We start from the raw sequence: 20,749 nt of genomic DNA, 5'->3' as shown, positions 1-20,749 counted from the left end.
AGCAAGAATCGCAAGAGCAAGGGGAGTGCAAATAGTATCAGAAGGACAGCCCACGGTAGCATCCTCTCCCTGAAGAAATACGCCAAGATGACTCAAAAAAGGCAAAACATTATGAAAAGAAGATGCAAAGAATTAACACCGACACTGGCACCGTTAACTTTACAAAAGGGGTATTTAGTCAGCTGGATAAGCCTAATGTCTACTCTTAAAGACATGACAGCATTCTGAAGAAACAGCATTTCGAAGAACTAAAATAGCGCTGCCTTGTGGCTATGCTATAGGAGCTTAATAAAATGCATTTGAAAATGAAATACAAGGGGGGAAGATAAAACTGCATTCATAAGAACTTTAGAAAAGCATGCTAAAAAATGTTCCATTACCCCACTCGTGTCTCCTCCCCTGTATCTCTTTTTCTTTTTCTTCTTTCCAACTCTCAAGTATTTAATGGTAGTGGGAAGAACTGATGAAAAGCCTTTGCAAGAGCTTGTCAGAGAAATATTCCAATTCCTTTTTATTCTCCCATCACAGACTTTGAATGCTCTAAAAAGAACAGAAAGAAAACAATGCAAGACAAATAATTTGTGAACTACTGTATCTAGGCATTTAAAATGCAGGTCAAATTCCAGAGGTCCTTGCCATCTGACCAATCTCTGTTTCATTGTAATTTAAACTTGGCATAAATAGTGGGTTTTGCTAATCATCAGCTATCTGCCTAAAGACCACCTAAGAGATATCAGTGATGTTATAGTGAAATAAGCTGCAGTAACAGCAGTAACAGTTCATTTGCTTACATTTTTCCCAGGCTTAAAAATCTTTACATAAGCATTTCTTGAGAATGCTTGCAACAGTGATGGGAGATGAGAGAGAGGGAGATGGAGAGAAAAAGAGATGGGGGGAGGAGAGAGAGGAGATAGGGGAAGAGAGAAAGAGAGTGAGAGAGAGCAAGAGAGAGAGCTGGGGTGTAGGCTAGAGGTGCAGGGAGGTGAAATGCGTCACCAGAGACAGAGTGGGGAGCAGAACATGCAGTTTGACTGAAATACACTGGTGAGGGGAGCAGCAGCAAAACAGGAGAGGTCGGCTGCGCCATGTAGGTCAGCTCCCTGGCCAGGATAGAACTCAGGTGATCGCTTTGAGACTTAACCCCTTAGGCCACCAGAGATGCCCTTTTTTTCTTTCTTTTTTTTACTGACAAAAGAATTTAAAGAGTGGCCAGTTCCTAACTATCTTCCCCTTGCTGAGGGAGAGGTAGCTGCATTATTTTATTTTCTATCAAAACACTGTTCTCTCCATTCTGAAAAGAAAACTGAACAAGCGATGTCAGCTGCACTGCTTTGAAGACCGTTCTTCTGGAGACAATGCATCAAACCCAGTCTTGGGATGAACACACAGGCGTATCCAAGTTTTCTTTACAGGATCACTCATTTATTTTTGCCATCTTCTGATGCACTTAGTATGCACTAGAGGGTTTTCCCATTCCCAACCTTTGTTCACACCAATCAAATTTATCAGAAAGCACTTTTAAGTAAAAACAAGTGGTACATGATCAGTCTGGTAAACAAATGTTAGTTAGCTGTAAACATGTATTTAATAATCAATCACCCCACCAGGTAGCTCAGAGGCCCTGCAACTTCTTAGAGGAGTGAGGATGATAATAATATCATTTTTTTAAACATTTATTTATGCATACAACAACTGGGGTGTGAGTCAGACGTGTGGGGGGTGAGAAGATTCACCAGAGAAAGTAGGGAACAGAACAGGCAGATCTACTGAAATCTACTGCTGAGGGAAGCAGCTGGCGACACAGGAGAGGTCTGCTGTGCCATGTGGGTTACTTCCCGGCCCTCTGGGGATTGAACTTGTGCTGCAGTGGCTGGTGATAGCTTGATAGCGTTCTCTTTAACCCCTGTGCCACCAGGGAGGCACAGGATAATATTAATGGCTAAAGTTTACTGAGGGCTTTCTCTGGATCAGTCCAAACTCTCCATTATTTAAAGATGTTATTTCCGTCCTAACAACAATCCAATACATCAACTTTCATTACTTCTATTTTACATATGAGAAGAAAATGAAATCTTAGTAAATTTGAGACTTCCCAAAAATAGATAAAGGCACAGAATTTAAAGTTCATCTTATTATGTGTTCACCGAATATTTATTAAAAATCCACATGGGCCAAGAATATAAGACAAAATGGAATATATAATCATAATATATAATCATTGTGTTGTGCTCAATAATGTTGCTGCTCTTCAAACGAATGGATAATAGAGTAAAATTTGATTATAAGATGGCCCAACAAATATGCTAAATAATATGCAACTTTTATTTTGACCTTTTAAAATATTAATTTGCCACTTCAAGAATTTTAAAAAATAACAGCAGGGAAGTAATTTATATTTAGTGGTGAAGGACTAACCTCTGGCACTTTTGTCATGACCCCTCTTTAATGTTTTCTAAACAACTTGTTCTAGTGCTCAGAACAAGCACCTGAGTCTAAGACTTTCTCTTCCTTTTAAAAATTATCTCTTTTATTTTTAACTCTTTCAATTTTAATATTCTGAAGTATTCCACTCAATAATTTACTGGGGATGATGCTGTATGCAAAGCAACGAGCTTCTTATTTATCAAGAATGTGTACTGTATTTCAACGTGGTTTTCACATATGGAAAATACAAAATTATTTCTGAATATTGAATGTGTTCTATATTTATGTGTATTTTCACTTATTTTGGATACTGTATTTTTGTTACTTATAACAAAAATTTTTGTTACTTATAACTTATAACAATGTCAAAAAGTATAAGTACAGTGTTAACAGGTTATGCATTTATAAAAGTTTATTTACCTTTTTTATTTGTTATACTTCCAAATAATAAAGTTACTACCATCAATAGGATGTGTCCTGTGTTATTTAATACTAGCAGTAGTGCATTCATGTGTATCTAGACACACTGTGTCCCTCTTGGGACCAACCACAAGGAAACTGGAGAAAGTTTTGGGGTGTTGTCCATAACTTTGCAGATCGAAACCCATATGGAGGGGGATAAAAGCCATGTAGGCTAAGCATCTTATCTGAAAAATAGGAGAGTATTCAACTGAAGATAAATACTCTTCAACTAAAAGGAAAAAATGCCTTATTGCGTATTATTTCAATATGAAAAAATGAAGGTACTACTTTACAAAGTTGGCAATTATTATATCCCTATTCCTGATGATGTTGGGGATGGAATCCTTTATCATGTTAAAAAAAAATGATGGTGCTATCAGAAATGTCTGTTCTAGAACCTTCTTTCAAGTTGTAGTGCTGGAAACCACTCCATCACTTTAGATTTTTTTTTTTTAAAGTAGTTGTGATGCCAAGTATAAATACCCTGTATGCCATTATCAGGCTACTTATTACTCTCAATTATAGTTATTTATCCATTTGACCTTTTTCAAGCCAAAGAATTCTTTAAAATCCAAAAGTTACATGTTACTTATTTTTCATTCCTACCACTCAGCACTGTGCTCTTAGTGTAGAGCAGAATTGAATAATTGATATTGTTATAAGTCATCTGAAATATTTATGTTAAACATCATTTCCTGTTTTCCAGTAGTCATTCTTCTGCCCTAAAACCCTTCAATACATAAGTTAAGGTTTTGAGAACATCACATGTATACCTGTGAGCTGACAATTGTTTTCTGGATTTTACATAAATAGAAAATATATTTTAATACTATTTATTCCTATTACTAAAACATGAAATGTATTGCCCAAAATGATAGATACAGATATCCCCAGAAATTTCTGTTCCAATGAAAATAAATTACTTATGACATTTTGGTTTGTGTATGTGTTCTATTTTGGGGCAGAACAATGAGACATTTGACTCACTCTTCTCCATTTGGGCTGAACTGTGTTGCCAGCCCTGAGTCCTGTCTTCAGCCAGCATGTGTCAATATGTCTAGTTGATGGCAATTGTATTTTATGAGACAAAGATGATATATCACCATTTTGTGGCTTGAAGTATCCTGAATAATGAGGCCATTTTAATTTTTTAATCTTTCTATATTGCTTGCATGGGTTTGGTCTATTTAGATTAATAATGTAATTTTTAAAAAATAATATTATCCCCTTCAAAGATTTTGTGAAATCATTTGGTAAAAACCATACATACTATTATTGTCACTTTTTAGAGTTTAGAATTAAAAGGAATAGGCAACACATATATCCAGATCTAAATGTTCTTTATTTTTTTGTTTGTGTGTAGAAGAACTGGGGTGTAGGCCAGAGGTGCGGGCATTGAGAGGACTCACCAAAGACAGAGTGCAGAGCAGAACAGGCAGATCCACTGAAATCCGCTGCCAAGGGCAGCAGCGGGCAAGACAGGAGAGGTTTGCTGCACCATGTGCGTCAGCTTCCTGGCCAGGGATCAAACTTAGGCCACAGCGGTGATAGTGCTGAGACTTAACCCCTATGTCACCAGGGAGGCCCTAAATAGTCTTTAAATTAAGTGCAAGGGAAACATTTTTATATTCTAATATGTGCTCGTTTTATAATTGGGAATCGTTGATGCATTACCCACATTTTTCATTTCAGGCCCCCCAGGCCCTCCAGGTGGTCTGAGGATAGAAGACATCAGAGCCACTTCAGCGGCTCTTACATGGAGCCGTGGTTCAGACAATCACAGTCCCATATCCAAATACACTATCCAGACCAAGACTATTCTTTCGGATGACTGGAAGGATGCAAAAACAGGTATGTTTTGTTTGTCTGGGGGGGAGGGTGTGTGTGTGTGTGTGTGTCTGTATGTGTAAATGAATTCCTTTCTGTCTCAATAAAAATGTGTAAGTCTTTAGAATGTCATGATCTACTCTGAAATATTTTTTTCTGAAGACAATTTTCTTATAATCCCAATGTATTGGTGATGAAGAAAGCCAGAAGAAACTTTAAAGACTATAGGGGAAAAATCAGTGTATCTAAATCTGTAATGGGAAAGGAAAGAGAGAACACCTGGGTTTCTGTATTGAGCAACATATCATTCCAAGATTTATTAGGAAAAAAAATCAGAGAAGTCTTTTTATTTACTTATTTTTTGTTCGTTTGTTTTTGCATAAAGGAACTGGGGTGTAGGCCAGAGATTTGGGGGGTGAGAGGATTCACCAGAGACAGAGTGAGGAGCAGAAAAGGCAGATCTGCTTAAATCCACTGCTGAGGGGAACAGCAGGTGAGACAGGAGAGATCTGCTGCGCCATACGTGGGTCAGGTCTCTGGCCTGGAATCGAACTCAGGTCATAGTAGTGATAGCACTAAGACTTCACCCCTAGGCCACCAGGGAGGCCAGAAGTTGTGGTTTTTTGTTTTTTTTTTTTAATGGCATCTATTCATGAACCATTTTTTTCTAATTATATTGGTACTATTAAATTTTAATACTTATTGATCATAAGTGTTAATTGAAGCACCGAAATATTACTACTATATCCTTTACTTTCAGAGGATGATCTTACCTGGTTTGAATTTCCTCAAAACAATTTTTTAAAATAAGTTTTTCATTTCATTTTTTCCCTCCTGTCCCCAACTATTTTTTTCCTTTCTTGTATTACAATTTTCTAAAAATTGATCAAATAAAGGTATTAAGATGACTTTCCTATTACCATTGGGGTTTTTCATGACTGAAATATAACATGTCAATTTTTTCTCTCTTTCATATCAAAGAAGATAGAGGATTCTTTCCATGAAATAATCTATTTGTGCTTGCCATTTTACAGTATTTAAAAAATAAAGTTGTAGTCAAATTTTCTTTTAGTATACATAATGAAAATACATAGAAAATATGTGCTCAATTATCACCAGAGAGGGGTATAAAAAGACAATGGCAATGAATAAAATGTTTCTATCTTTTAAAATTGGAAGAACAAAATTCCCACAAATCTCAAATCTTCCCTCATTTTGGCTTTATCCTTGTGCAACAGAATTTTTATGAGTTGTTCACTAAGAGGTTTTAATTTAGATTTACTTTTCTTTGAGCATTTCTTGCTGTTGGGGAAATGAACCAAATATATTTTTCAGTATTAAGAGGATTTAGGATATTTCAGTATGATTCTCCATGCAAATATATAAAATTTAATGGATTATAGATAAGTGAGAATTTTTTTTTACATTATAAGAGTTACATATATGGTACCTAATCAGACCGTTTGAAAAATAGGTTTAAAAATTATTTGGAGGAGGACTATGGGTGTTTCAGTGGTGGATGTGGTGTGGTAATACCTGAAGGGGGTGATCCTGAACCTCTAAATCATATATAATGCTGTAACTTATTGCTACCTCAATAAAAAATAAAATAATAATAATTATTTAGATGTTTGATAGATGGATAAATGAAAATCTGATAAATGAAGAATGGATACTTTTCACTTCTCAGAAGATAATGAAAATTCATAGCGATAATGAGATTGGATAATATTAGGTAGCTACTCAAATTGATTCTGATTATAGGTACTGGAAGACAATGAAACACATTTTTTAAATGATTAAACTTGGTTTGTCTTTGAAAGAGTAATAATAATGCAACCACTTCCACTAATTATGTATGCAAACCATACAGTTCAACTAAATATGCTTCGCACACATAAAAAATCCACTAAAGAGTAAGATTCATGTCATTGAAGATTATGGTTTTTTTCACAGTTCCATCCCTAGCTCCTAGATCAGGGCCCACAGTTCTCATTCATCAAACACACATTAATTGAGCTCAAAGTGTATGTTGGAATCTGTCCTAAGTGCTGAATACACTCTGACCCACAGCAGACAAAACACAGAAAAAAGACGCTTCCTCCAGGAGCCCACATGCCAGTAGGAGAGACAGAGTAAACAAATCATCAGCTTGTAGAGTCAGTTTGGTGACTTGGAGCTAAAGAGAAACAGAAGGGTGAGGAGGCAAGAGGCAAGGGCTGCATTTTAAACAGGCTGCTCCTGATTTTAGTGTAGTAGCAACACCACTTTCTCATGCTTTTTATTTGCATACTATGTCTTTTTCAACTGTCACAACTTACTTGTATTTTTTAATTTCAGGTATGTTTTCTACTATAAGTCTCTAGTTGGACTTGTTTTTTATCCTGTATGACAATCTCTGCCTTGTTGCTTTTTTATTTGTGTAGAAGTACTAGGGTGTGGGCCAGAAGTGTGGGATCCCCCAGAGACAGAGTAGGAAGCAGAACAGTCCAATCTACTGAAATCCACTGCTAAGGGAAGCAGCAGGCAAGACAGGAGAGTTCTGCTGCGCCATGTGGGTCAGCTCCTGGCCTGGGATCGAACTCAGGCCATACTGGTGATAATGCTGAACTTTAACCCCTAGGCGACCAGGGAGGCCTTGACTCTCCTCCCTTGTGATTAGATTGTTTAATCCAGTAGTGTTCATTGCTGATACAGTTATTGCTGATATAGTTAGATTTATACTTGCCATTGTAATGTTGCTTTCTAATTGTTTCACTTGCTTTTTTCACCTTGTATTCCCTCTTTATTGCTTTCTTTTTCATTATTTTGTAGTACAACATTTTAATTAATTTAGTGAGATCTCATTTATATATAATGAAGTCACTAAAATGATCAAGTCTATTGTGATAATTATAATTTATCTGGTTGGCCCTAGAGGAACCATTTAAGTGTGTGTGTGTGTGTGTGTGTATACACTATATATATCTAAATGTGTGTGTGTGTGTGTGTAGCTCCTCATTTGTTCCTATGGATTTGAACTACCATTTGATGTCTTTCTTACTCTACCACAACTTTGCTTCTATCTGCCTCTTTAAGTTATAATCACATTTATTCTATCTATATGTGCCATAGGCCAACTGCACAATTAACATGTAATAAAATATACATGCACATATATATATATGTGGATGGGTAGGAAGTAGTTTCCTATAATCTCAACATTCATCGATGAACATTCCATTCAAATGATTTTTATCTCTAATTGTTTTTTTATTTGTAGGATATTTTTGTGTATGGTATTTGGCTCCTTTTAATATTACTCACATGGTCACCCATGAAAATTTTCTTTTTGTTTATACAAGCTGTGTACCTTTCCCTCTTAATAAACACCTCTGTATTTCTAGCAGTTGTTGTTACGTTCCTGTCTGATCCTTTTCCAACTGAGCCATCTTTAAGTCTGTCTGTTTTTTTTTTCTTTCTTGACAACAGGTCACGTCTTTGTTTTTTCATGTGCTTGATGATATTTTATTAATTTCCCCACATTGTGTTTCAAACAATAGTAGAGGCTGATGGAAATAATATTTACTTACTCATTTTAAAGATTTATTTATTTGTTTGTTTGTTTGTTTATGCATAGAACAACTGGGGTGTAGGCCAGAGATGCAAGGGGTGAGAGGATTCACCAGAGACAGAGTGGGGAGCAGAACAGGAAGATCTACTGAAATCCACTGCTGTGGGGAGCAATGGCTGAGACAGGAGAGGTCTGCTGAGCCATGTGGGTCAGCTCCCTGGCTGGGGATCAAACTATCAGTGGTGATAGCACGGAGACTTAACCCCTAGGCCACCAGGGACACACTGGAAATAATATTTATACCCAGGAAAATGCTTGCCACTCATTCAGGGGTTGAGTAAATCTATTCTGTAGTTGAGATGATCTGAGCTTTGCTATTAGATTCAGCTTTGCTGTTAGAGACTGGCTTCAAATGATTTAAGTGTAGGAGTAGATCCTTCCCTCATATCCATGTGTGCATATGAGCATCCTCACAATAGCATCAGACTCCAGCTTGTTCTTCTACCTTCAGCATCAGGAAGGAGTTTTTCTACCTCCTCTGTTTCAGCTCCAAACAGCTGATAATTTCTAAAACCCACAGTAAAGGGACTCAGTTCCCCACCTCGCCCCTTAGAAGGCAATTGTTTAAAGTGTTCAATAAAATTTTTTCAAATATATCAACTTTCTGCAACCCGAAGATTAAATTTAGAATAATGGAAGACTAGACTAGATATATTTAAAATGAGCTACTGTAAATGTTATTTCTCTTGGACTTCTTAGAAGAGGGATAATAGAAATTGATGCTATTTCCTAGATTCTCTGAAATGTATAGTTTTCTTTTTTAAATTTTTTTTAAAAATTATTTTTATTTATATAAAAACTGGAGTACAGGCCAGAGACGTGTGAGGGTGAGAGGATTCACCAGAGACAGAGCGGGGAGCAGAACAGACAGACAGATGGAGACACTTCTGAGGGGAGCAGCGGGCAAGGCAGGAGAGGCCTGCAGCATCATGTGGGTATCTCCCTGGCTGGCCGGGAATCAACCCGCACTGCAGAGGCTGCGAACAGTTTCACAGCACTGCACCCAACCCGCTGTGCCACTGGGAATTTAGTATGTTGTGTTTGATTTTATGCTGCTATATTTAAAGAAAAAATATAAAATATTGGTGGTGATGGTGGTGGTGGTATGTGTGTAAAGGAGATATTGGTCCAAATCTAAAATGGCCTGACAACCATGATATAAGGAGCAGTTTAAAGAGCCTGGCATAAGGTCTTTAAGAAGGAAAAGATTTTTTTTAATATTTAATCATTCCGATATGTGGATGACTGAATGATTATTACAGATATTTTGCAGTAGCATCTTAGCACATAAATGTTTCCCTGGATTTTAGTTTCCCTAGAATAGACATTTTTAAGTTAAATTATTGAATATAAATAGGCTTCAGCCCATGAGCTATCCTACAAAATTGCTCAATATAAAAGTACAACCGGTTTTTATTTCCACCACCACATACAAGTGTCTGTCTTGTACCACCACTTTATTCAGGGTTTAGTATTATCTTTTTTAAAATGCACCAAATTGTTAGATTAAAAAAGAAAAATAACCTCGGCTTATTGTACATTATATGCTCTTTAGAATATACTCTTCTTTTTTTGCCTTTCTGTGGATTAACTTTCTTTCTTATTTCAAGTCTGAATATCTGTTTTTTTAAGAGACGGTATTCAAATTTTCCTTAGAGGATTAATGAATCACATCTTCATGGATGCCAGAATATAATTGTTTTCCTTTAGCTGCAAAAAACCTTGCCCCGCCTCTGGCTCCTTCCTGAGGCCTGCCACACAATCTGTGGGTTGGTTTTAGAGCCTCTAACATAACCTGAGTGGTGTTGTGAGAACAGTGAGAAGCCTTTAAAGACTCATTTTCATCCCCAAACACAGATCTGTTGTTTTCAGATAGAACCTCCAAGAGAGTAGTTCTTTCTGGGAAGTTTCGAATTCTTGGATTTGAAATTAAAATGGAGGATCTTAAAGGTACTGATTGTATTTAAAGCATAGGAATCACCAGGACTCATTGAGGCAGCATCCAAGAATCTAGAACAGGTGAGATTACATTGCCTGGAGTATTCTTTACCCAATCTGTTTTTAATCCTGAGTCATTGTGACTATTTCTGAAGTTGTTGAAACAACTAGGCAGTGTGATATGAAGGCAGAGCTCTAAAAGCGTGGTTGCTAGGCAATTAAAACACTAAATTATTGGCTTAGGAGACACATGAGGTTTGCTTCTGTTTTTTTCTCCAAAGAATAAGCAGAATCATTTTCCTCTGAGCCTTATAGAGCCAAGGTATTTGCAAATATATCTATGGTCAATTGCTAAAATAAAACCTTCTTGAAGGATCTCTTGACCTGAGTACTAAAGTAAGGAGTTTGTTGCTTTATACCCTTTTACTTAAAATTTACATGTATAAATAAAACCAAGATTTAAATGCCTATCAGGGTGCACAATTTTAGTGGTTTTTTTTTGTTTGTTTTTAAGAGAGTCTTTGGCTGTCCTTGTACAAGTTAAAATACAATTTTCAATACTGAGATTTTCTGTAAAAAGTAGCCTGACTCAAAACCCACCCAGTTCAAAGTCAGGAACTTGTGAACCAGTCCCGATTCCCATTATTTCCTTTAGTCATGCAATGACCCTCCTTTCTGACTCCAGCTTAACAAGTGGGTTGCAAGGAACTACTTAGCTAAGGTCATAAATTTGCTTCCAGGGAAAAACTGGCTTATTCAGGGAGTCCACCTTTGCTTCCAACCTGTTTGCATAGGTGGTTTGGGAAAAATAAAATGGATTCAATGATTCTTACCAGGGCTGAAAGGGGTAAAAGAAGATTGTATGAGATATAAATCTATTTATATAGAAACATCTGGCACTGAGAATAAAACAAAAATGTGTAGCAGAGGCAAAACAGCAATGGAGGAGAGAAATCAGAAAAGATCAGCTCGTGTTATTTCACAGAGAGGAGAGAGGGCTTAAGAGCATGGAAAAGAGACAAGGCAGGGCTACAGGCAGGGAACACTGGGTATTTTATTCTACGCTCCTTCTGTTTTCCAAGAAGCTGCTGCCCACTTAAGGCGTGCAGATAATAAAGCAATGACTGTACTCAAGTTTGTGCTTCTTGCATTAAGACATTGTCTACTCTGAGTAATGGTGTTACATATATGCATCACCTACTTATGTTACTGAATCCCCTGAAGATGAGGGTCCATTTGCCTGGTGACTAGAAGCTGAAATTTCAGAAACCCGTTTTGTTTTAATAGACCATAAATTTTATTGCCTGACAGGAAATGGAGAAGGGAGAACTCCTCTTAAAAAATAAAAGCAATGTACAGAAAAAGTGCAGCTTTGTGCAAATAAAATGGATTTATTGAATCCATTTTATTTTTCCCATTTTATTTTTACAGTTACAGAATCCCCCGTTTTATTCTTGTCCTTCTCCTGAAGGGCCCAGGGTGGAGGTGATTCTCAGACAATTTTATTTATGTACCTGAACTTTCACTTATATTTGCAAAACTTCAAACCTGGCATACTAGGTATACCAGGTCCTGAGGAGTTTCCAATCATGAATAAGAATCATATATATATATCTCTGGAGAAACAGAAGAAATATTTTGAGTGTGGGCCTGGTGTGGTTGTAGCGAGTCTTTGGGTTCCAGGTATAGTGATGATATTTGTTCCCTTGGCCCAGATTGAAACTGTGGGGGGGAAAAAAGAGAAGGTGAATCTCTAAGTCTTGTTCTCACGATATGGTTTGGGTCGAATATTATGCTCTGGTCTAGAAAAAGGAAAACAGCCCAGAGCCACTTTTAATTCCAGATACATTTTTTTCTAAAGTAAGAGATATTAGTCATTGTTGGCTATTCCTTGCCTGTATGTTTTTGTTGAGGGGTGTTATAAATATATATGAAAACATACTTCTTTAGATATTTATTTTCTCATGAGTACTAATGTTAATGTATCTTCAACAAGAATGATTATAATTGGTTTTGTTCTTAGAAGAGTAGTGTTTTCATACCATTAGCAATCCTACTAGAGAATATTATTCTTTTAATTTTTTTTTATTTTATATATTTTATATCATTTTTCGTTTTTGCACAATGTATGCATTTTCATCTTGGTTATAGTTCCCATACAGTGAATGCAAACAGTTTTCTCAAAAGGGGGAACAAGAAATAAATGCTAATTCTAGAATGTACCTTCTGATTATTAAGGAAGGGATTGATATTTATGGGTTAAGGATAATAGTCTCCATATACTTCCCACCACACTTGTTTTGTATGGAGAATATTATTCTTAATCCATAATTCTTAATCTTAATTCTTGCATCATTGGAGCAAAGATTTCCCAGTAAGGCTTGTCTTTTCTTAGTAGTAAATCTAGGGCTTTTTGCTTATTTTTCTTCCTTTATTCATCTCAGTCATTAAAACCAAAGACACAACTTCTCTCCTGGAATCTTATCACCTACCACTAAATGGATTTCTCCGTCTTTATTTCTCACCATTACTCCACAAGTTTTCTGTTGTCAAGTAGGATTTTTTACTTGACCATGCTTGTGACTTTCCTTTTGTTTTGGAGTATTTTTATATTATATGCTCATATTTATATGCTGAAAATCAGTTGCAGTCTGCACTGCACACCCAGCTGGTTCTTCCTAATCCAGTCTGTACCAGCCCGTACCTCTTGGCATCCCAGCTGCCTGGAAAATCCCTGATGCAGTTTTGACCTTCATGAGAACATCATGTCCTTGCCAAGAGGCATCTATGGAATGCTTCTGACATTTCCCTTCTTCAGGCATTTAAATGGTGCAGAGGTTTTGCAGCAGAAGACGCATGGAAGAGATTGAGCTGCTCCCCTGATCCTTCTACTACACCTTTTCCCTTGGGCCCTCCAAACTCATGAAGTCACACACTCATAAATAACTCCCATCAACTTTTGCCTGAAAGCCTCTATGTTTGTCACCTAGAGCTTCCATAATATATTGCCACAAAGTGAGTGTCTTCAAACAACAGAAATTTACTCTTACATAGCTGTGGAGGTCAAAAGTCCAAACTGGAGGTGTTGGCAGGTCTATGTCTCTCCATCAGCTCTCTCCCAGCTTCTGGTGGTTCAAGATGTTCCTTGGCTCATGATGACATAGCTTCAGTTTCTGCCTCCATGGTCATATCCCCTCCTCCTCTCCTGTATGTGTCTTTTGTCTGTGTTTCTCTTATATTAACATTGTTGTTGGATTTAGGGCCTGACCATATACCCCAGGATGATGTTATCCCAACATCCGTAACTTCATTGCAGTCTAAAACTTAAAAGGGTCTTAAAAGATCCTTTTTTTTTTCTAAATATGATGACATTCCCAAGGTCCAGTGCTTTGTATATGGGTCTATCATTTTAGAATACACCACTTACCCCTCAAAGCTTGTCCTTTTATCAGAAAACACAGAGGAGCTTCTGAAGGGGAGAGGAGCCACTCTACCCGCTGTCATAACAACCTGCTCTATTCTTCCATGAAGAACCTTTCACAAGCCAAAACAACACTTTCCTCTTAAGACCACCCAAAGGAAATCCAATGTTTGTTAACTAAGACAATCTCTAATTCGGTGTGAAACAGGAGAGGAGAGGAGGGACGAGCACAGAAAAGAGGGAAGGAGAGAGATGAAATAAAGAAGCAAAGTCAAAACAGAGGGGAAGGCAAAATCAAACTTTTAATCAGAAAGTCAAAATTATATGTCAAGTATGTATAAATCCATAACACAAAGAGAGAGAGAGAGAGAGAGAGAGAGAGAGAGAGAGAGAATGGAGGGCAAAATTAGCGTCCAGGACATATAAAATCCTGGCAAAGTGAGGCAAGGTCAGTCTGAGCCATGTGAGTATTTGTCCAAAAGTAGAAAGTGTATACTTGGATCCTTGGCATTTATTGTGGAGATGGGTACAGCATCTTAAAAATCTATATATTCAGGGCCCCCCAGTGGTGCAGAGGGTTGAGCACAGCACTGTGGAGCTATCCACAGCCTCTGCAGAGCGGGTTCGAGCCCCGGCTGGCCAGGGAGATAGCCACATGGTGCGGCAGACCTGTCTTGCCTGCTGCTCCCCTCAGCAGTGCTTTCAGTCTGTCTGCTTATTCTGCTCCCCCCTCTGTTTCCGCTGAATCCTCTCACCCTCCTGTGCCTCTGGCCTGTACCCCAATTCTTGTATAAAAATAAATAAATCTATTAAAAAAAAACCCTATACATGGGCCTCCCGGGTGACGCAGCGGTTGAGCGCTGGGTTACGAGGCTGCCCGCTGCCTCTGCAGCGCCTGTTCGATCCCTGGCCACTGGGTGAGGATCCCTCATGGTGCGCAGACCTCTCCTGCCACCCGCCGCTCCCCTTAGCAGTGTGCTGCTTCCGTCTGCTTGCTCTGCTCTCCACTCTGACTGGGTTCTCTCGCCCTCCCGCGCTTCTGACTGTACCCAGTGCTTGCATAAATAAATAAATAAACCTTTAAAAAAAAACCACCAAAAACTCTATACATTCAAGATCTGCATTGCCAGATAAAAATTCCTAAATGATATGATGATGAGTCATAGACAAACCTATAGAAAAATTTCCTCCTTTACACCCAAAGTGGTATAAGGGCATTTACACATACATGTATATGTAGGTTAATTATTTAAAAAGAGAGTGTAAAATATTCCTACTTTGGTTGTATGTTTTATCCGATCTCAACTAAATAAGCAATCTCAGATCATATTCTACCCATAATTTATAATCTTCCCATTTGTGTCTAGTAGCATAAAATATAACCTTTATTATAATTGACTCAATTTGGTATACATCTACAAAACCAACTAAAAAACAGTAACTTGAGTAATATATAGGTACGCTATAAACATATAGCTACTCTAGTATCAGATAATTCCCTAACCACAGGTTATGTGAGTGGTAGTCCTTAAAATTTTTAACTGCCTCTGTTGTATCCCTTACTCCAAGAAATCTTGCTATTCAAGTTGTATTTCATAGTCCAGCAGCATATACATGATATGGGAGCTTGCTAAGAGTGCAGAATCTCAGGCCTCACACCCCAGACTTACCTAAGATATGATTCATATGTATATTTATAATGGTCTCTTCTCTTAAGCCATGAATTTAACATCTGTCATTCTTAGTATTTAATATCAAATCAATGGAACAGGTGCTATTTTCTCCAAGATAGTAATACTAAAAATGAGAAGTTATGCAAATGATGTTAGCCAATTAATATTTTCTATTTAATGTTTATTTTATATAGATCCCCCAATTATTGAAGGAAATATGGAGGCGGCAAGAGCAGTGGACCTAATCCCATGGATGGAGTACCAGTTTCGTGTGGTAGCAACTAATACACTGGGTATAGGAGAACCCAGTATACCTTCAAACACAATTAAAACAGATGGAGCCGGTATGTAAAAAGCTTCTTCAAAAATGTACAGTGCAAATTCAATATACTGTTAAATGTATTTGGATATAAATAATGCTCTGAGGCAAGTTATTCTTCTAAAAAGGTATGTGTATATATGTATTCCACTCCAGATGGCTAAAAATAAAAACATGAATCAGGCTTTTTCCCAATGGATTAGCTGCCAGAACACAGGCATCGTGAAAAACCACAGCTAGGAACCCCTGGTGGCCTAGGGGATAATTCCCAGCATTATCACCCCCACAGCCTGAGTTCCATCTCCAGCCATGGAGCTGATCTTCATAGGGCACAGCAGACCTCTTCTGCCTCATCTGCTTTTTCACTCAGCAGTGTATTTCAGTAGATCTGCCTGTTCTGCTCCCCACTCTGTCTCTGATGAATCCTCTCATCCCCTGCACTCCAGTTCTTCTTTGCGCAAAAAAAAACAACAACAAAAAAAACAACAACAACAAAAAAAAAAACAAGGTATATTTAAAAAAAAAAAAAAACAACAACACAGCTAAACTAAGCCAAAAATGGGAAGGAAAAAAACTCATATAACATGCCTTTGATGGATATGTCAGTTTGGCCAAGTCCACCACTGCTGGCCATCTGGTCTCCAGATGTGGTGGGGTTGAACAAAGAACCATCAAGTCTGAGAAGGAGCCTGCTGAGAGGTATGCCTGAGTCTTGGATAAACTGCAAGCTGATTGTAAGCATGGTATCGTCTTCAATATGTCCCTGTGGAACTTCGACATCATTGATACCCTAACACACAGAATTTATCAAAAGCATGACTACAGGCACATCTGAGGCTGGCTGTGCTGTCCCGGTATTGCTGTTGGGGTTGGTGAGTTTGAATCCAGTGTCTCCAAGAAAGGGCGGACCTGTGAGCAAACCCTTCTGGCTTACACACTGGGTGTTAAAAAACTATTTGTTGGTGTTGGACCTCCCTTTGTGGCACAGGCAGTTGAGTGCCATGAAGCTGTCCGCAGCCTCTGCATTGCCGGTTCGATCCCGGCTGGCCAGCGAGGGTCCTACATGGTGCGGCAGACCTCTCCTGTCTCGCCCACTGCTCCCCTCAGCAGTGTATTTCGTCAGTCTGCTTGTTCTGTTCCCCGCTCTGTATCTGGTGAATCCTCTCACCCTCCTGCACATCTGGCCTGTACCCTGGTTCTTGTATAAGTAAATAAATACATCTTTAAAAAACAACAACAACAAAAAACCTATTCATTGGTGTTAACAAAATGTATATAAGGAAATCATTGAAAAAGTTAGGAACATGGGCTTCCCCAGTGGCGCAGCGGTTGAGCGCTGGGTTGCGAAGTTGCCCGCGGCCTCTGCGGCACTGGTTCAATCCCCGGCTGCTCCCTGGCCACCGGAGGAGGGTCCTGCATGGCGCGCAGACCTCTCCTGCCGCCCGCTGCACCCCTCAGCAGTGTACCTAAGTCCTTCTGCCTGCTCTGCTCCCCGCTCTGGCTCTGGTGAATTCTCTCACCCTCCCGCGCTTCTGACTGTGCCCAATGCTTGTATAAATAAATAAATAAAATCTTTTTAAAAAAAAAAGTTAGTGACACTCAAAAAAGTGGCTACAAACCTGACATAGTAGTGTTTGTGCCAATTTCTGGTTGGAATGGTGACAGTGTGCTGGAGCCCAATGCTAATATGCCTTGTCCAAGGGATGGAGAGTCACTCATAAAGATGGCAGTGCCAGTGGAACCTGCTTCTTGATTATATCTTGTTACCAACTCTCCAACTGACAAGCCCTGCATCTGCCCCTTCAGGACATCTACAAAATTTGGTGGTGTTGGGATTGTCCCTGTGAGCAAAACTTGGCTCTAGTCAGTGCTAAAAATGAAGTCAAGTCTGTTGAAATGCACCATGAAGCTTTGAGTAAAGCTCTTCCTGGGGACAGTATAGGCTTCAATGTAAAGAATCTGCCTGTCAGGCCTCCCTGGTGGTGCAGGGGTCAGAGTCTCAGCGCTATCAAGCTACCGCCAGTGACTGTGGCATGAGTTAGATCACTGGCCAGGGAGCTGACCCACATGGCACAACAGATTTCTCCTGTCTCTTGCCAGCTGCTCCCTCAGCAGTGGATTTCAGTAGATCTGCCTGTTTTGCTCCCCACTCTGTCTCTGGTGAATCCTCTCACACACCCCCCCACACCTCAGGCCTACACCCAGTTCTTATATGCATAAATAAAATAATCTTTAAAAAAAAATAGAGAATGTGCCTGTCAACAAAGATGTTCCTCGTGGCGATGTGACTGGTGACCGCAAAACTGGCCCACCCACGGAAACAGCTGGCTTCACAACTCAGGTGATTTTTGTGAACCATCCTGGCAAAGTTGGTGCCGGTGTGCCCCTGTGCTGCATTGTCACACAGCTCCAGATTTGATAAAAGTATAGTCCATGTGTTTTTTATAAAACCAAATCCAACAAAGATAAAACACAGAAAAAAAAAAATAAAAGTTTTAAGAATACTTTTACATAATTAATAATAGGGGAAGAGGAAAACAAAAATGACAGCATATTTTTTCCACTAGAGACTATTTAAATGAAAGTGGTATTACTGACTGAGAATTAAGTAGGGTATAATATGAAAAGTATTTTGGGGGGTATAGAGATCATGATCCAGGTCCACAATCAGGAGATGGTCCCAAGGTATGTTCGCCTTGACTATAGGGGTAGCATTAAAGGATCAAGCAGGCAAGTAGCATTAAAGGATCAAGCTCAAGTGCTCTGAGCTTAGGCTATATTGGACATTTTGGGTTGGTTTTTAAGTTCATTTTTCTGTGTATGATTGGCTGACACCTTCAGACAGAAGACTGCAGTGTAGAGTCACTTGTTTCAAGCAGATGTCAACTGATTGCTGAGTCAGGCTGCCTGATAATTCATCCAGAGATTGCAACATGGCAGTTAGAAACAAAACAGAGTCTGTTAGATTTAACATAGTTTCCACAGTAATTAGCATATAAACTTTTTTTATTGACAGCTAATTAACATATTAGTTAAATTGTATTAGTTTCATTAGACCATAACCTCTCACCATGCACAAAAATCAACTCAAAATGGATAAAAGATCTGGACAAAAGACCTGAAACCATAAAATATATGGAAGAAAATATAAGGAAAACACTACAAGACATACATCTCAGAAACATCTTTAAAGACTAATCACCCAAAGCAAAGAAAGTGAAGGAAAAAGTAAATACCTGGGATTACATCAAACAATGATTCAAAAGAATACCTGTACCGCCATGTTTATTGCAGTAGTATTTATAATAGGTAAAACCTGGAACCAACCCTAATGCCCAAAAATAGATGACTGAAACAAGAAGATGTGGTCTATATACATAATGGAATACTATTCAGCAATCAAAACAGATAAAAGCCAGGCCAGCAGTCCCTGATGTTCCAGTAGAAACACTATGCCAGCACCAGTGGTGAAGCGGCCCTGTGCATAGAACAAACCTGAAAGCAAACAACAGGAACAAATAAAAATACAAATATGCAAGCAAGCCCTCTGAGGAAAAACATACCGCAAAAATAAAATCAGCCCCCAGAATTCAACAACACTGACATGGAAGAATTTCTCGTCCTGACAGAAGAAGAATTCAGAATCACTATAATAAAAATTTTACTGAAGAAGAAATGGAAAAGAATGATATGAGAAATATAGTCATTGAACTGAAGAATGAAAATGAGTCTTTAATAAAGAAAATAAAGGAAATGCAGGATGTTAAAAAGTCAAGGAGGAGCTAAAGAATTCTGCAAGAAAGCAACAAAAACAATTGATGAAATGGAAGAAAGAATTCGTACTCTAGACAATACAGATATAAAAAGAACCAAAAAAGAAGAGGAAAGAGATGGACAAAGGGGAAAAAATGAAGAAACAGAGATAAACCCAACTCCATAAAGAAGGAAAATGTAAGAGTCTCCCAGAATGTGAAGAGAGAGACAAAAGAGCCAAGAACCCATTCAAGGAAATAATAGAACTTTCCAAACAAGAAGGAAATGAAAATAGACATACAGGAAGGTATAATTACCACAAGAAAAAGAGAATACAGCATGACATATAATAGCGAAGCTTCCAAAAGTCAAAGACAAAGAAAAAATAATGAAGTTGATGAGGGGGAAGAAACATAAATAATAAGAGAAAAGTGATTAGGCTGACATCAGGCTTCTCTGAAGAAACATTACAGGCAAGAAAAGAATGGAGCAATATATTCAAAAAACTCCAAGATTAAAACTTCTAGCCAAGAATACTTTAGCCTACAGAACTCTCCTTCCTATATGAGGGAAAAATAAGAAACTTCTCAGACATACAAAATCTTTAGAAATCTGCTACTACCAACTCCCCGCTCCAGCTGTGCCCGCTGCTCCCCTCAGCAGTGTATTTCATCAGTCTGCCTGTTCTGTTCCTCGCTCTGGCTCTAGTGAATTCTCTTACCCTCCCATGCTTCTGACTGTACCCAGTGCTTGTATAAATAAATAAATAAATCTTAAAAAAAAAATAGAAAACAAAACTCAACCTTCTGCTGTCTCCAGGAAACACATTTAAGAGCCAAAGATAAACATAGATTAAAATGAAAAGGCTGGAAAAAAATTCTACAAGAAAATGACCCTCAAAGAAGGCAAGGGCAGCCATACTTATATCAGATAAAATAGACTTCAAACTAAAAAAAGGTGAAAGGAGATGTTTACAGTCACTACATAATGATCAAGGGGACAGTACATCAGGAAGTTATACAACATTAATATCTATGCATCCAATAAAGTAGTGCCAAAATACATTAGACAATTACTTTCTTTTTTAAAAGACTTTATTATTTTTCATTATTTTTATTTTTTATTATTTTTTATTTTTTTACATCATTGTTCATTTTTTTAAAAGATTTATTTATTTATTTATTTATTTATTTATTTATTTATTTATTTATACAAGCACTGGGTACAGTCAGAAGCGCGGGAGGGTGAGAGACTTCACCAGAGCCAGAGGGAAGAGCAGAGCCGGCAGACTGACGAAGTACACTGCTGAGGGGAGCAGC

At 38.2% G+C, this 20,749-nt stretch overlaps 1 protein-coding gene across 2 annotated transcripts in view; it reads left to right on the top strand.

Annotated features, from left to right (window-relative positions):
• Window positions 1-20,749, top strand: part of CNTN1 (contactin 1) — a gene marked incomplete at both ends in the record, with an annotated part of 185,035 nt that overhangs the window by 87,458 nt on the left and 76,828 nt on the right. For both annotated transcript variants that reach the window (XM_084255481.1, XM_084255480.1), the window contains 2 exons: window positions 4,579-4,737; window positions 15,553-15,702. In XM_084255481.1, coding sequence (XP_084111607.1) covers window positions 4,579-4,737; window positions 15,553-15,702 — 309 coding nt within the window. The remainder of the gene's footprint in view (window positions 1-4,578; window positions 4,738-15,552; window positions 15,703-20,749) is intronic.

Source organism: Talpa europaea, assembly GCF_964194135.1.
Source record: "Talpa europaea genome assembly, chromosome: 15".
Lineage (NCBI taxonomy): Eukaryota > Metazoa > Chordata > Mammalia > Eulipotyphla > Talpidae > Talpa > Talpa europaea.
This window is presented reverse-complemented; position numbering and strand designations above follow the sequence as displayed.